This window comes from Chelonia mydas, chromosome 2 (genome assembly GCF_015237465.2).
Source record: "Chelonia mydas isolate rCheMyd1 chromosome 2, rCheMyd1.pri.v2, whole genome shotgun sequence".
NCBI classification, from domain to species: domain Eukaryota; kingdom Metazoa; phylum Chordata; order Testudines; family Cheloniidae; genus Chelonia; species Chelonia mydas.
In genome coordinates this window covers 223326040-223342203 of record NC_057850.1, presented here as the reverse complement: position 1 = coordinate 223342203, position 16164 = coordinate 223326040, and the positions used below count along the sequence as shown (strand labels likewise).

Below are 16164 nucleotides of genomic sequence, written 5' to 3'. Positions count from 1 at the left end.
ATCATGCACAATTTATGAATGTTTGAATAAATTTTCTTTAAGATATATTGGTATAAATAATACATCTGTCAGAAGACTGCCAAAATCATATAAATTAATATTCATGGTAAAGAATAGGAATCAAACAGTTTTGAACTAAACTGTTTGCACAAGACATCCCCAAGACTACCAAAACTGGCTTATCAGGCAACTTTAAAAATAAAGTTTTGGCTGCTTTTTGTTTGTTTTCGGGGAAAAAAAACCATGTTTCAAATCCACCAACCTGGAAAAAGTTTAAAAGGAAGTATGCCAGATCTATTTTTCAAAGGCCTACATAGTACAAATACATCAGTCACCATCATGGGATATTGTCATTGTTAATTATTTCAGGACTCAACATGTCCCAAGGTTAATCACATAAAAAACCAGTTAAAAACCTTTTCAAACACAAAAAACAGAGACAAACATTAATACAGCAACAGCACAAAATGCCACACAAGCAGCGGACTAAAGCAGTCTAAAACATGGAAAACAATCTTGTGGCTTGTGGCTGAATCTTTTTTTGTTTTGTTTCGTTACATCTAGGTTCACCACATAATTGGTAACATAAGAAGAATGAATATCAGTGCCCAAGGCATCATAAGCATGTGAAGAGAATTTATTTACACAGTGCAGGATCTTACTTAAGATGTTCTGAAGAAAAGCCCCGTAACTATGTTGTGTAATTATGAAAATATACCCTTTCAACTTTTGTTACTAGGAATGTTAATAATCTGATGCATGCATTACCGTGACAATCCCTAAGAAAAATCCATAATAGATCTGTAAAGGTTTATGAGGTCAAGGTTAAAATGCAGTAGAGCTTTCTTATAAGGTGGCTGACTATCCACAAAAGCTTAAACACTGATGCTATTAGTCAACAAGCTACCTGAAAATTAGAGAAGATACAGAAATTACCTTCTTTGATGGAATGCTGGTGTTTAAAATCTATATTGCAGCAACGCAGTTTATTTTTGCCTTTACCAGCTAAAATTAACTATTTTGTCAGCAGAAAATTAGTGAAAAAACTATACAAAATTATTTGATGAAAGCATCAGTTATTAAAATTAATAAAGGGTTTGGGGGATCAATCCCTTACAATATCAGGGAACAAGCTACAGAAATTTTTCCCTCTAGGTCTCTGGTTGAAATCTGTCCTAGACTGGTGTTGGCAGAGATTTTACCATCGGATGGTTAAGTGATTTTTACTGTCTGAAACTAGTTGGGTGTGTCCATCCAGTTTTTAATAGACAACTGTCCACATGTTACAGAAAATACCCACCACAGCTGGAAATGATTCTGAGATTCTAATCAGAGAAGCCAAAGAATAAATAAGCATATAGAATCTCATCCTTGTAACAGGTCCTTCTAGAGACAAAGGTTAAGCCTTGTGGAGAGGCTTACATTGACAGAAGCCAAGAAAGAGATTCAGATGTCTTAATTTCGCATACTATTTGCATTTTTGATAGCTACAATTATGATTAATTAAAATATCATTCAGAACACAAGAAACTCCCATTCCATTCCAGGCATTCTATAATGGACTGAGAATAACAGCCATGTTATTTAAGAAAATTATTCACTGAAGCAAGCAAAAGGACCTTTTTATGGGGGAGAAGAATACTATTTTTTGAAGAAACATAAGAGGGAAGATAGAGGAGGAATTTTTGCACCACTAAGCTTGGATGCATCCTCAGAATTGGCAACACTGCGTATTGGCAGTACTTATAAGCAGTATGACAGTGTTACCTATGGATAGAGGATTGTAATTAAAAACCAAGGAAGAGACGTTAAGAAAAAATTGAGGATTAAAAAGAAAGTAGAATTATAGTAGCTAGCCTAGTATCGTAGCTGCTAAATATTTTGCTGATAAACAACATATCCAAGCAGCGTCATAAGCACATCTTAGAGTCCCAGTCAAGGGATGCCAACAGCATAAGTCAGTAGCACCTTTGTTGGCCAGTTTTTGGCCAGGCACTGGATCTAGAGAGGACCACCAGTCCCATTTTGAATAGTTAAGATGCTACAATCCGATTGATGGAGGAGAAGGCAAGAACATTGGGAGAGAATTTATATATGACAATAGGAAAAACTCACAGTAGACCGCCAAAACAAGTATGCAGTTTTCCACTGGTCTTGCTCATCTGCAGATTTTGCACCTAGTGGATCAGAAGTTTAAATACTGACTAAATTTAAAATTGAAGGGGTTTTTTTGTAAGTACAAGTTGAGTATTTGATTAGATTTTAATAATAGTTTTAATAGACTGAATTGTAAGTTAAAAAGCTTGAAAAAAAGAGACAGACAGATAGAATAAGCATGCACTAGAAAGGTGCATTATATGGAGTTGTCAATGTTTTACTTCCTTGAATGTTTAAAGAAATTCCCATTGTGCCTATTATTCCATCAAAAAGGATAAGTACTGTAACAGTGTTTCACTGAGTCACTGACTGTACCTAGCATGTTTGTTTTAATGTATGGAATCAATCATCAGTTGATCTGTTTCTTCCTTAGTTCTAAAATGATTGTCTTGTATAGATTATGGGTAATAATGCTAATGATGCCAGTGGCAGGATAAACACAGCTCATGTCAATGTAAACTTACCGATTTCTGCTTCTGCTTAGCTACAGCAGCATGGAAAAGAAACAAAGAATAACAAAAGCATGCATGTTATTGACTTGTCAAAGGACGCAGACAGTTAACAGGACTAGAAATGTGACGCAGTGCAGGTGAGCAGGTGGACAGATAGGAGCTTGGAAGTTGGTGTTACCTTCTTAAAGAAGGGCATTCTTTTCTCTTTGGAGTGGGGTGATGTTACACTGTTTGCACTGGGTTTGGGGGAGCGATGGTTTGCTGGAATATCATTTTCTTCTGCATCTAAGCCAGTGGCATCTATGTCTATAGCTATATACAGACAAACAATTCAAAATTATCAGATGGTAGGGAGAGGAGAAATAGGTTAAAAAGAAAAAAAGAAAATTAAACTACCTGAAGTAAAAAATCAACCATGGCTACAGAACACAGTAAAAACTTAAAGGGAAAAATTTAAAGGTGCAAAACATTAGGATTAGAAAACACACAAGGCAATATCTGTAACAACTACTGTAACATTTTCTTCAAATTCCCTTTTCCAGAATTAAATCAGACATCCACAGGTCTACTCTCACAAAATTGATAAATGGTCAAGTTCTGCTCTTTGTAATGTTGAACCAAATTTGGAGTTCTTCAGTGGAGTTACTCTGTATTTACATCAGTGTAAAAGAACAGAATTTGACCTACAGTATCTAGATTATTTATTTATATATTTATTTTACAGAATTCTAGTTCAAAATGTGCTATCTCGAATTAAGATTTTAGTATTATGTACTTAGGATACGAAACAGAGAACATTTTTCTGTCTGAAGTTTTTAATTCCATGAGTCAAAATCTGCCTCAGATACTCAGTTACACACAATTATCTAAGAGCAGTTTATAATTGGCACTACCTTTTAAAATCACATTATTTAAATAAAAAATGTACAGTAGGCACAAGATACATTCATTAGAAATAATAAAACACATCTAATGTTAATGAACACTTAAATGAATGGCAAGGGGAAGAAAGAAAACTTAGCCTAGTTATCATGGAGACATGCTGAATTCTGCTGAAAAAATCAAGTGAGGAAGTGGGGAGGGCAAGATGGAAGTGGCAACAATAAACCATTGCTACTCCACCCCCTTCTCCAAAAGGAAATCATACGCATCATCAGAGGTGGCAGCATAAATATATGGTGCATCCTACAGCAAGTTAGTGATTAGTGACAATGTAAACAATAAAAACATTAATGTACTCAATGCTAAATGGTTTCTAGAACATAAAGGAGAATGAAAAACTGAGCTCTCATCAATGTATGGCCAACAGAGGTCTGCTAGCTATATCTGCAACAAAGTATCCTAGACTTTTTTAGGCACCCTCACATAGAGCAGTCTACCATAACCTTGGGTATTGTGTTAAACTTGTCTCCAATGAGCACCCTCCACTGCTGACAAATGGACACAGGGAATTAATCCACAAAAATTGTGTATCCATATCCTGGGAAGATCTTACCTACCCTCTGACAGATACCTCGAGATTCTGTCTCTCTCTAAAACAAAAACAAAAACAAACAAACAAACTTCGGAAACACTTGTATAAGGCAGTATGCTGAATTGAATTAATTCAAGGCCTACAAGGTCCATTAGTGGTAGAAGAAGTGTAGACTTTAGCTAAAACCATAAATAATCACCGTGATTATAAATCTACCTAGGTGATCTCCATGCTGCTGTTTTGTGGGTGGAACAGCACTGATCCATGCAGCAGTACTGGCCACTAAGTTATGTGACCAGTAAACAGCTGGATCAGCCAGTCTATGTGCAGCTTCTGATTTAAGAGTTACTTGGGCCAGCCATCTCTTCTGTTTGAGTAGCACACATTTTCTCCTGGTCCAGGTAGCCCAGTATCCCATCTTCTGACAGGTGCTTCAGAATAGGGCAATTACTGAGTGATCCATCCCCTGTTGTCCAGTCCCACCTTCTGAAATTCAGAGGCTTAGGGACACCCAAGCATGGAACTGCTTCCCTGAGCATGTATAGTTCTCATGCAATAATCTCCAAGAGTCTTATTGAGGTACATCTTCCTGAATAGATACTTTAAACATGGCCTCCCCAGAAGATCATTTGGCCAGATTTTCATTCTGACATCACTTTGATTCCCCTGTAACAGCCACAGAAAAACCCAACTTTTCCTCCAAAATTTTCCTTCCCAAATTATAAACAGCAATTATTAGCTGTATAATGCAATCAATGTGCTACATAGTATAAAGATCAATAAGAATAAAATGGAGTAACTCAGTAGAAACAAGGGCAATTATTTCTCAGTTCCTGTGTTACTATGAACATATTTGCTACAGGAGATGTTTTGATTAACTGGTTCAAGTGCTGTGGCATGGGTTGGAGGCCCAGATGACAAGTCCTGAGCTTCTGCACTTTCCAGCTCTGCACCCTCTGGTATCTGGGTCTCAGTGCACCAGACAGCACTTAACTCACCATGGACCAAAATAAATAAATAAATAAATAAATAAATCCAACAATACAGTAAGAAACAAAACTTGAAACAATAAAAAAAGTGTAATAAACACCGAACAAGAGAGTTTAAATAGCATTCACCGCAACACTATAGAGCAGGAAGCCAAACTGGGGACGAACCACAGATCTGTGGCTGTGGAGCTGCCCAGAGCCTAGTCTTGAGCAGAGGGAGGAAAGAAGATACCACCAGCTGCTACACCCATTCCTATGCAAATTATTCTGAGTATGTTTAACTAAATCACTACACACCACTCCGATAAAGACACCTTTTCAAAGAGAATTAAGATGAATTTTTCTATAATACAAGACATCTGTAGTAACTGAAAAGCCATTGACTAAGTAGTAAAATATACTCCTTAATGCATAGGTAAATGCAATGGCCATCTCAAACAACATACAGGCTTTGACGTTCCAAGACTCTTCAGGAAAAGCAAGCGTATTACCAGAGATGGATGAAATATTTCAAGCTAAAAACTCCCCTCCCCTCAAAAGTCTTTTTCATTTTTGCAAAATAATTTGATTTTTTTAATCTGACAAATTGTACATGAGAAAATTAGCTTGTTGGTTTTGCATTTGTCATTTTAAGGTTGTGTTCTTTGCTTTCATTTTTCTTCTTTGATCTTCATGTTAGTCCCCCTTCTTCAATAGTAGTTATTATTGTTGTTCTAATGTACTTGGTCATCATTGTGATTTTGGGTCTTTATGTTTGGTCATCATACTAAGTTGCCATCACATTTATTATGTAGTCTATGAGGCTTTCATGGACTGATCAGACTGGTCCAGAAAGATAAAGTATCTCATTTTTCAGTATTTGTTCATTTTGTTTTGCATTTGTTTTTTGCACTGCAGGTTTAAACTAGTCAGCCTGGTAACATACTGGTTTTTTTTCAAAAGTGAAATTAACTCATCCTAGTTCTCATTTCTGCACATCATGGAATTAGTCCATATTTTGGTACAGTTGTCAATCTCTCCCAAGCAGAACGACCAGCAACAGAATAGCAGGAGTGTTGCAGGTGCGTTACGAGAGTGGAATGGGGTGGTATGCATTGTCCACTGTCATGCCTAACTCACGCATCAGTTCCCCTCTCAGTATATTTTAGACAAAAATATGCAAAAACCAAAATATTAAGATACACCAGCAAGCAGCTATTCACTATTCATGACTATTTTCCCCAAGCCTCAATATGGAGGAGTCAAGCACAGTAAAATTAAACTCTTGGAAATACTGCTTCCTAAAAGCTCTGTTTAAAGGAATGCTTAAATACAGGGGCAGGGACCATGTGCTCAATAGGCTCAGGATGGAGGAAAATACCAGCTAAGTTGGGGCTCCTCCACACATCCATTTGCGTTTTTGGTTACCAGGTTAGCTCATCTCTGTCTCAAATTATATCTCAAATAATAATTCAATTTTCTGGCTTCATTTTCAGTTCTCTTACCACCAAATTCCGTAAAACATTCTGTGATCATTAAATGAGATATTTCAAATAAATGGAAATATATTTGCTGATCTGCTGTACAAATATTTGTAGTATACAAAGTGTTTCATCCTGAAATATCACTAATCACTACAGACAAAGCCCAAGTGCTATAAAACTATACACAGATCACACTGCCTACCTCCAAAATGCTCTGGGTGGAAAGTGGAAGCCTTAACAGTGCACATCAATACAGTTTAGGGTCCTCATACAACAAAGCACCTAAGTATGTACTTAAATACTCTGTTGAATTTGGCATGAAGAACAACTTTTTCAGTTGAAACGTCAAAGTAGGGAACTGAAGTGAAATTAGCTAAAACATCAGGCTTAACACTACTACTATTACAAAGCCATGTCTACACAGGCAAGAAAAGTGTGTTTTTCAATCAAATTATCTTATTTCATAGTTTGATCATTTTAGCTAGTTGTATTGTAGCCTAGGCGCCATCGAAGCTAACTTGATTGGAAAACAAACTCTTTTTGCTTGGGTAGACAAGACTAAAGAGTGACATGAGGTTCTTATTGACTGCAAGTACTATGTACCTCTGTTTTTTCACTCATCCAAAAGATAAAACATCCAGCAACACAGTATCCCTTAACACAGTGCTAGGGCTTTAATACACTTCTATCTCTTAATTTAGTAGTTAAAATTATACAAAAATATTTTAGGAAGTTTAGGTATTTGAATATAAAAGAAATATTTCTTTTAAACCAACTGACATAACAATGAAAACTCCCAAATTCTCTTTCTTTCTTTCTTTTTGCACACAAACTCCTTAGGATTCTGTTCAAGATAACCGGTCATGTCCCAGTTTCTTGTAATTAAACTAGCTATTCTTAGCATGCTGGTGAAACTCATAAGTGCAATTGCTTAATGCCACTTGAACATAACCTAAACTAAGTTCAAATGTGTCTGTTGGTGCTCTAAATGCAAAGAAGCATTTATTAAAAAGAATTCTGCATCAAGAAAGTAAAACAAATCTACAAGAATTGAGTCATGATCTGCTTTGTAAAACCTATCAAAATTGTGCAAATAAAAGCTCCTGATGTTATAAAATTATGTAGTTTGTGGTGTGTTTGTAGGACCCTAAAGATATTCCTGATTCATCTCAGCACCTTCTTCTTACCGGTACTAGAAGATTATCCTCACTCATCAGGAATTGCTCAGGAGAAAACTTTGACTGTTCTAGTATAAAACAGCAACAGCTGACAAATCACACAACTTTAGAAGGGCACAAGTTCTGGAAAGGTTTAATTTCACCTTATTTTTCCAGCCTAATTCCCCCCCCCCAAACACACACACACACATCCCCCATGATTTTATAACATAACGTCATAGTGAAATCAAGACAGCAGTTGAACAGATTTGATAACAACCATATCACTGCATGAACTAGCCAGGCAGAGGCAAGAACGAATTTGTCCAATTCCCTCATCTCCAGCACAGACGCAAACCAGTCTCACATGACAACCACCTGCCACTGTGCCACAGGAGACTAAAAGTTAGGAAGACCCTTTCTCCAACTCAGTTTAAAAAGTATAACACAAAGTAGTGTAAATCTTAAATGACTAAACACAATTCTATAAACAGGCTGTCTAAAGGCTAGTGACCTACTTACCAGATGATGGAGGCGTTGATTTTCTGGAACTAGGTACTATGTCACCCAAACTGGATGATGAATTTCCTCCTGATTTACTAGAGTACACAAGAAATCAGTGTTAAAAGTCTTATCAGTAGTAAATCAAGAATGTATTCATTCTCTCTCTTTCAAACTATCAGATGGGTCACTAAACAAAGACAGGCAGTATTCCTGCTCTCAGTGTAAATTTACACTTTAAACAAAATGTATGCACACTTTGGGGACTGAGGGATTGTACACGTCAATTTGTTTCCATATTGGTCCAGTTTTAATGCCTAATGATTTATTCTGCTGGTAGTTATATCTACTAGGAAGATATACCTACTTTCATTGTGATCTTAATATGAACACTTTTTCAGTAAATCAACTGAACATACAGATTAAAATTTTTGCCTTCATATACTTTCTCTCAGAACTGCTGATAGTATACTCAAGGAAGAAAAAATATTATTTTCAAAAGCACACACAACAATTGATCATCACTATGTGGAACTAGTACCTTTGGCAAATGCAAGGTTGGAATATCCACAGCTCAAAGTTCTGAATGGTAATGCCTCATCACCAGATGTACACCTCTTATGGTATTTGCTTTGGCTTTCCAATGATCAATACCTGTTACTTCTCACTTCTTTTTAAAATGTTCAAATAAACTAATAATCAAAACAAAATAATCCAAAACTCTGATGGAAAGGTGCTGTATGTAGGGGTGTGTGTGTGCGGGGGGTGAGAGATAGAGAGAGCATTAAGGTAAGAAATGTTCCTTTTCTTCAAAACAGTGTAAATTACAATAGTATCCCAATTATACAGAAACTAAGAATCTCCAGAGATGTTTCTGGAAGCTTGTTAATTATTAACAAAACAAACACTTGCCTCAAATAGAAACTAGATTCACTCAGTAACAATATTAAAAAAATAAATTTTATTTACCTAGAAAAATAGAACAACTAACTGGATAACTGGTTTATGATTCATGGCACAACCCCACTAATTGACAGAGATTAGGAAGAACATTCCCCTATTAGCAGTTTGTGCCATGGCAAAATTTTCAGCCTCATAGGATTGGCCCCCACCAATCTCAGACAGGAAAGGTAATTAAATCTAACTTGACCATTAGACGACAATGTGGCCACCTGCTGCAGAAGTGAACACATCGATGTTCACTGTAATTTACACAAAGGACTTACATATGCCACCTGAGTGTCACAAACTGTCCTTGAACCATCATTAAGTTAGTCTTGGATGGCATGACAGACAGATATAAGGAGACACTTCCTCACTGTCTGGCCTGAAACTATGGAAGCCTCGGGGTAATATAATTGAGAATCTTCTGTGGCAGTGTGCCTTGGTACTGCAAACATATTACAATGGACTGCATCCTGACTTTAGTTAAACCAAGGTAAATCCAGAGTAACTCTACTTTCCTCAGTGAACTCTGCCTGTATTTACTTTGGCTTGACTTGACTGAAATCAGAATTGAGCTCAACATTTGAACATTTGCTGACTGCTGAATTGTCCCTTCCCAGTTCACATCATGCTACACTTAGGTGTCAAGAAGGTTATAATTTGAACCACGACTAACACGGCCCCTGTGTTGTTGTTGTTGTTGTTATTACTAATTTGTATTTCTGTAGTGCCTGTAAGGTCTAGGCATGAACCAGGACACCATTGTGCTAGGGTACAAACACAAAACGAAAATACAAAAAGCTGCCCCAAAGAGCTTACAATCTCAGTATAAGACAAGAGACAACGGATGGAGACAGACAGATAGGGAAGACAAGGAAACAATAAGGAAATATGGATCAACGTGATAGACAGTGGATAAAGGGGTTTAGTCACTGTTAAGTTGTTTTGTTTTGTTTTGTGGGGGGGTTGGTAGACATCATGGAATAGTAGAGTTTCAAGAAAGGTTCTGAAGGATGTATGTTAGCTTTGTGGATTTTTATGGGTACTACGTATACCTGTCAGGAATAAGATGGAAGTAGCAGTAATTTCTTTAGTAGTTTATACGTGTACCGTTATGGAAACTATAACTGGCAGAAACATTTACTCACAATCTGATCTAGAACCAGATGTGATAGCACTATCTCCAGATCCACGGGGCATGCATTTCCAAAAACACCATAACAACATCCACTTCTGAGTCCTTGAAAACTCCTCAGACAGCTCAATTTAATCTATCCTCTTATTTAAAAAAACCCAGGATAGTTCAGGTCCTCAGCGGGAGGGTCATTTCCTTCTCTTCCAAAGACACCCAGGATGTTGAAGCACTCCTCCTGGACCTTTCAGGCCATATTAGTGCCAGTTTCTGACAGACAAGCTTGTGGCCCAGTGAGAGAACTACACTCACATCTGATTATGTCTAAGACTCCTCCTTCAAGGCTTTTCATGCTGCCTTAGCTCTGGATTTAAGCAAGCATCACAAGGCCAGACATAACACAAGGTATTTGCCCTAATATCTGATAGCTGAAGGAGATATCCTGGAGAAGATCCTATATCCAAATGCATAGTGATCCTTGCCAAGGCATTACAAACACAGTGAATGACACAAGTACAGGAATCAGAGTAACAGCCGTGTTAGTCTGTATTCGCAAAAAAAGAAAAGGAGTACTTGTGGCACCTTAGAGACTAACCAATTTATTTGAGCATAAGCTTTCGTGAGCTACAGCTCACTTCATCGGATGCATACTGTGGAAAGTGTAGAAGATCTTATTATATACACAGAAAGCATGAAAAAATACCTCCTCCCACCCCACTCTCCTGCTGGTAATAGCTTATCTAAAGTGATCACTCTCCTTACAATGCTCAAATAAATTGGTTAGTCTCTAAGGTGCCACAAGTACTCCTTTTCTTTTTGCAAGTACAGGAATGTAAACCAGTATGCTGAGTATACCAGGCACTCACTGGAAATATTTGAAGCCACAGGACTATTTTCCGTATCTACAAAAGGAAAATTGACACAAGACAACATGCCTGGATAGCAAAGGTAACAAAACAAAACAAAACTCAAAATGAGACCCAAACTAAAAGATAACAAGAAAAAGGCAAGAGGGACAACAGTAAGAAGTGTATCACCACTGCTTGGTTCTTTGAAACCTTGGTGTGCTGCCAGACCCTTTCAAGAAATATTTTTTTTAATTTAAATAAAGTAACAAGGTAAATTTACTACTGCTACTAGACCTGAAAAGTACATGCAACAAGCAATCAAAGCTGAATTTAACAGCTGCAAAACTGGCACACAGCATTATCTGAGAGAAGCTTAAAATCCTGCCTGGAGAGAGAAGACAAGTGAAGAGTGGCAGCTACTGGCCACTGGACAGATGAGTAGGTTGGTTCACCGTCTACTGAGGAGGCTGTTCAATGCACTCAGAACTTCATGCAATGCAAATTCCAATTTGCCATGTGCCAGGGACATAAGAGCTACAAAGAGATGATCAGTTCTAGCATGTACCTCTGGAAGAGCCTTATTTATATATTCTCCCTCTTGCTGCATGATTGATTGGCTGCCTCCAGACGATGTGAGAGTCAGATAAAGGCTAGTTTTTATATTTAAATCCTGACATTTCCTGAGAACCATATGGTATTTTAGCCATTTGACTCCCATTAACTTTTTAACCTGCATCTGAAAATGTAGGTGAAAAAGGTTACATTTCCATTGCAAATATGAATGCCGTGTCCTCTTATAAGAGACTGAATTTATCACGGGTATTTTTTTCCTATATGAAGAATAAAATAAGTATACCAATCTAAGATAGCAGCAATGCCAGCCAGAACTTCAGGAGAATGAAGAGCTTTAAAATCAGGAAGAGACAAATGCTTTGGTCAACACCAGGCTGGTGTGCTGAAGAGCTCTATGTGGTTTTGAGGGAAATGAATTCTCCCCACTCAAGACTGTGGAGTTACACAACAGTTATTCCATGGCCACTGCTGCTACCTTAGGTCTACAGTTGCCTGTGCTCTCACAGCATTCCTGATCCTCAACAATGCTTCCCTTTGTAATAGCGCACAAAGGGCGTCCGTGACATTCAGCTTCCCTCCATGCTCTCTGCAAACCCACCCACAAATAGTGAAAACACACATGTTTTACTGCAGTTAGAACCCTTTATACCAGAGAAGGGATGAGTGGTATTTGCCACAAAATTTGTTGACATACTTATGAGGATAAACACTGCACTAGATATACTACAGTAGATAGTGTATCCTTACAGCATCTTGATACTGAGGTATACTTGGAGATACTGTATGTTTAATTTTAGGCAATGCTGAACACACAGTCAGACCTCAGTGATAATAGGCACACAACATCCAATATAAAAGGTACTGTAAAAGTTGTACTGACAGAGAAAAAAACATTTTGTTAGGCGGACAAGCATGTATAGTCCGAGATAGGAAAGCATTTTCCTTGAGAAAAAAGTATTTCCAGAAGTGCAGATTCTGCCTTCAGTTCATAAGTCTATCTCACCATTCTCTGTGAATTCTAAACTAAACTAGTGTTGGAAATAGCTATAAAGCTGTGAAAACAAATTACAAAATGCTAAGAAATTCAGAGAGTCTGATTTTCAATTGTAAGTAAACTGCACTTTTGCACACCCAATTTGCATACACAGATACCAATTTGCATTTGCAGTGGTGATATATGTGCACAGTTAGGTATCTTGTTGGCCCTATCTATGTGCAAGTACCCAGTTTGCACACAGAACTGAATATGTGCATACAAATTGGATGCACATAATTGTGAAACTCATCTCTGAAAATCAAACATGCAAAGTTAAGGATGATAATATTTTTAACTCACACCATAACAACAATTTTCCTTAAATATATGAGATTCATATTAATTGAATATTCTTAATTGTTTCAGGTCATAGTTTGTTTGCCCGTGTTTATCTATTTTATGTATTTCTAGAGTGGCCATTAACTTTTAAGGAAAGCTAAACTACAGAATGAGTTTTGGATGAACTCATATTTTAAAACATTTTGTGAACTTTTAGGTTAAGACCTTGATAGCTAAAATTCAGCACCAGTGATATCTTTACATGACTTGAACACCCCTGAAATTAAGGATTCACACTGGAAATGCTGACACAAACTAGTTAGAATTACTGTGTGGCTAATGCATAACTCTATCGCTTTGAAATGAGAGTGGCACATTGTCCTCATTTAGACCAATATTCCCTGCTTTTTCTTAACAGTAGCAGTGAAACCAGACCACTAAAACTATTATTTTGTGACAGTGTTCCTTAATTAATTCAAAATTTTCAGAGTTAACAATTATATTAACTAAAGAGAAAACAATAAAGAAATATTGGATGCCTTGAATCTACAGTTATGATTCATAAGTTACACATCACAGTCAAAGATATTTTAAAATTTGCCTTTATTTTTATTACCTGGAGTAGAATTTTCCTTGCTTTGCCCTTTGTTCATGCTGTATCCTCATGTTTTCTAATTTGACTGGACTTGGTATGAATCCTATTTCACAGCCTTCTTTTACCAACCGTCCTATCCACCAGTCATTGTTAAACTTCTAAAGATATAAAGAAATGAAAAAAATACGTGTATTACAAAATAATATTATTGGTTCATTTTAGTCTCTTTTTTTCAATTTGCAATCAATTCTTTTTTGTATAATTCCTCTCCAGTGAGTCACTGCACTAGATTATTATGGCTATGAAGAGTCCTGGGAATTTTCAGAAATACTTTTAAGAATAATTATAACTTGCAAACAATTAAAATGCACAAACTCTCTTTCTTAGTCTTCATGATTCTCCATCAATTTGAGTTCCCCTCCATCTCTCCAATTCAACCCTTTCCATTTTACAGGTTGTTCTCTATGCTTTTCAAATACCAGCATTCCTCCTTTTCTCCCACCTTGTCTCTCTCTACAGTGGACAGTAGATACCTCTTCCATTCTGCTCCTACCATCTGTAACGCCCCCGCAACTTCCTAGCACTTCAAAGCCTGTCTCTTGAGGCTTATTTTTCCTGGACATAGCCCATGACTTCCAACTCTTTATTTGGCATATAAAAGTCTACTCTGCAAAAATCACCCTCTGCTCCATCATATGCTCTGAGACTTTGCCATTCCCCTCCCTCCTTATTCCTGATCTATCTGTATGGTATATTCTAATGAACTGTAACATATCCACATCCACATGAACAGACAAAAATTGAGAAATATTTTATGATATTTTTGTATGAATGGAAAAGTTACAAAGTAGGTTTAGCATACAAGACATCCCAGTTAACAGAATGTCACTTTATGCATACATGTAACAGTGAACAGATCAGTTAGAGCCACGCTTCATTCGTATCAACTTCCACTACCACACAGCTCGGCAAAGCAGAGCTGTTACTTTTTATCCCTCACCCATTAGACTAACTTTGTTCCAGCATTGGATAGGTCCCATGTTCAGCTTTCTGGGAATCGTGTGCACATGTGTCAAGGTTCCTCCCCCACTCTGAACTCTAGGGTACAGATGTGGGGACCTGCATGAAAACCTCCTACGCTTACTTTTACCAGCTTAGGTTAAAACTTCCCCAAGATACAAATTAATTTTATCCTTTGTCCTTGGAATATCCACTGCCACCACCAAACTCTAACTGGGTTTACTGGGAAACGTAGTTTGGACATGTCTTTCCCCCCAAAATCCTCCCATCCCTTCCACCCCACTTCCTGGGAAAGGTTTGGTAAAAATCCTCACCAATTTGCATAGGTGACCACAGACCCAAACCCTTGGATCTGAGAACAATGAAAAAGCATTCAGTTTTCTTACAAGAAGACTTTTAATAGAAATAGAAGTAAACAGAAGTAAAGGAATCACCCCTGTAAAATCAGGATGGTAGATACCTTACAGGGTAATTAGATTCAAAACATAGAGAATCCCTCTAGGCAAAACCTTAAGTTACAAAAAAGACACACAGACAGAAATAGTCATTCTATTCAGCACAATTCTTTTCTCAGCCATTTAAAGAAATCATAATCTAACACATACCTAGCTAGATTACTTACTAAAGTTCTAAGACTCCATTCCTGGTCTATCCCCAGCAAAAGCAGCATATAGACAGACAGAGACCCTTTGTTTCTCTCCCTCCTCCCAGCTTTTGAAAGTATCTTGTCTCCTCATTGGTCATTTTGGTCAGGTGCCAGCGAGGTTACCTTTAGCTTCTTAACCCTTTACAGGTGAGAGGATTTTTCTTCTGGCCAGGAGGGATTTTAAAGGGGTTTACCCTTCCCTTTATATTTATGACAACATGCTATCAGGTGTTTTTGATCATTTATGAACAGAATGTATGAGTTTATTTTGGACTGAATTTTCTTTATCTAATGCACAGTTAATTGACTGATTTTGAAGTTTTGGTGCATATGAGACGAAATGTAATTCAATATAATATTAACCAATGTGCAGGAGTTAGAAGAGCAAACAGGATGCCTGGGTACCTTTAAAAAGGAAATAAAGGTAATTCAGAATATAATGGGAACGGAACAATGACACACTCTGTTATTTGGAGTACTGTGTTCAATTTTGGTCACTTCTGTGGAATTTTTGTGATGCCTGAGACAAATTTTAAGTTAACTTATTTACCTAGCAAGTAAACACAAGTCTGATGCTCTGTAATTAGCCTGACTGTATAATGCTGCATTCATGCCACTGGCTCCTGTCTTTGTGAATGAGAGAACAGGTGAATCAACAGGAAGTAAGGGTCTGTATAGTATCTTTGTAGGATGCACAGTAACTTCAAACGTGAACTTCCTGCCAAAGATTAACTCTTTAAAGACAATATGATATAGTGATATCTTCCAGTGGTAGAGATAGGAAAGAGCTACAGAAGGGCAATGAATATTTTTAGAAAATGTTTCTTCACACAGAAGTCAGTGGACAATCAGCCCATAGAATTCACAGCTGCAATGTATCACAGTCAAATACTGTAA

General features: G+C 37.2%; 1 protein-coding gene across 11 annotated transcripts in view; it reads right to left on the bottom strand.

Annotated features, from left to right (window-relative positions):
• CACNB2 (calcium voltage-gated channel auxiliary subunit beta 2) overlaps window positions 1–16164 on the bottom strand; it is a 395704-nt gene that overhangs the window by 39386 nt on the left and 340154 nt on the right. For 7 of the 11 annotated variants that reach the window (XM_043541290.1, XM_037890799.2, XM_027820976.3 and 4 more), the window contains 3 exons: window positions 13623–13759; window positions 8215–8291; window positions 2788–2921 (listed from right to left, as the gene is read on the bottom strand). In XM_043541290.1, the coding sequence (XP_043397225.1) occupies window positions 2788–2921; window positions 8215–8291; window positions 13623–13759 (348 nt within the window). Of the gene's footprint in view, window positions 1–2621; window positions 2642–2787; window positions 2922–8214; window positions 8292–13622; window positions 13760–16164 lie in introns of all 11 variants that reach the window. The other 4 variants (XM_043541295.1, XM_043541291.1, XM_037890800.2 and 1 more) reach the window with 1 other exon arrangement.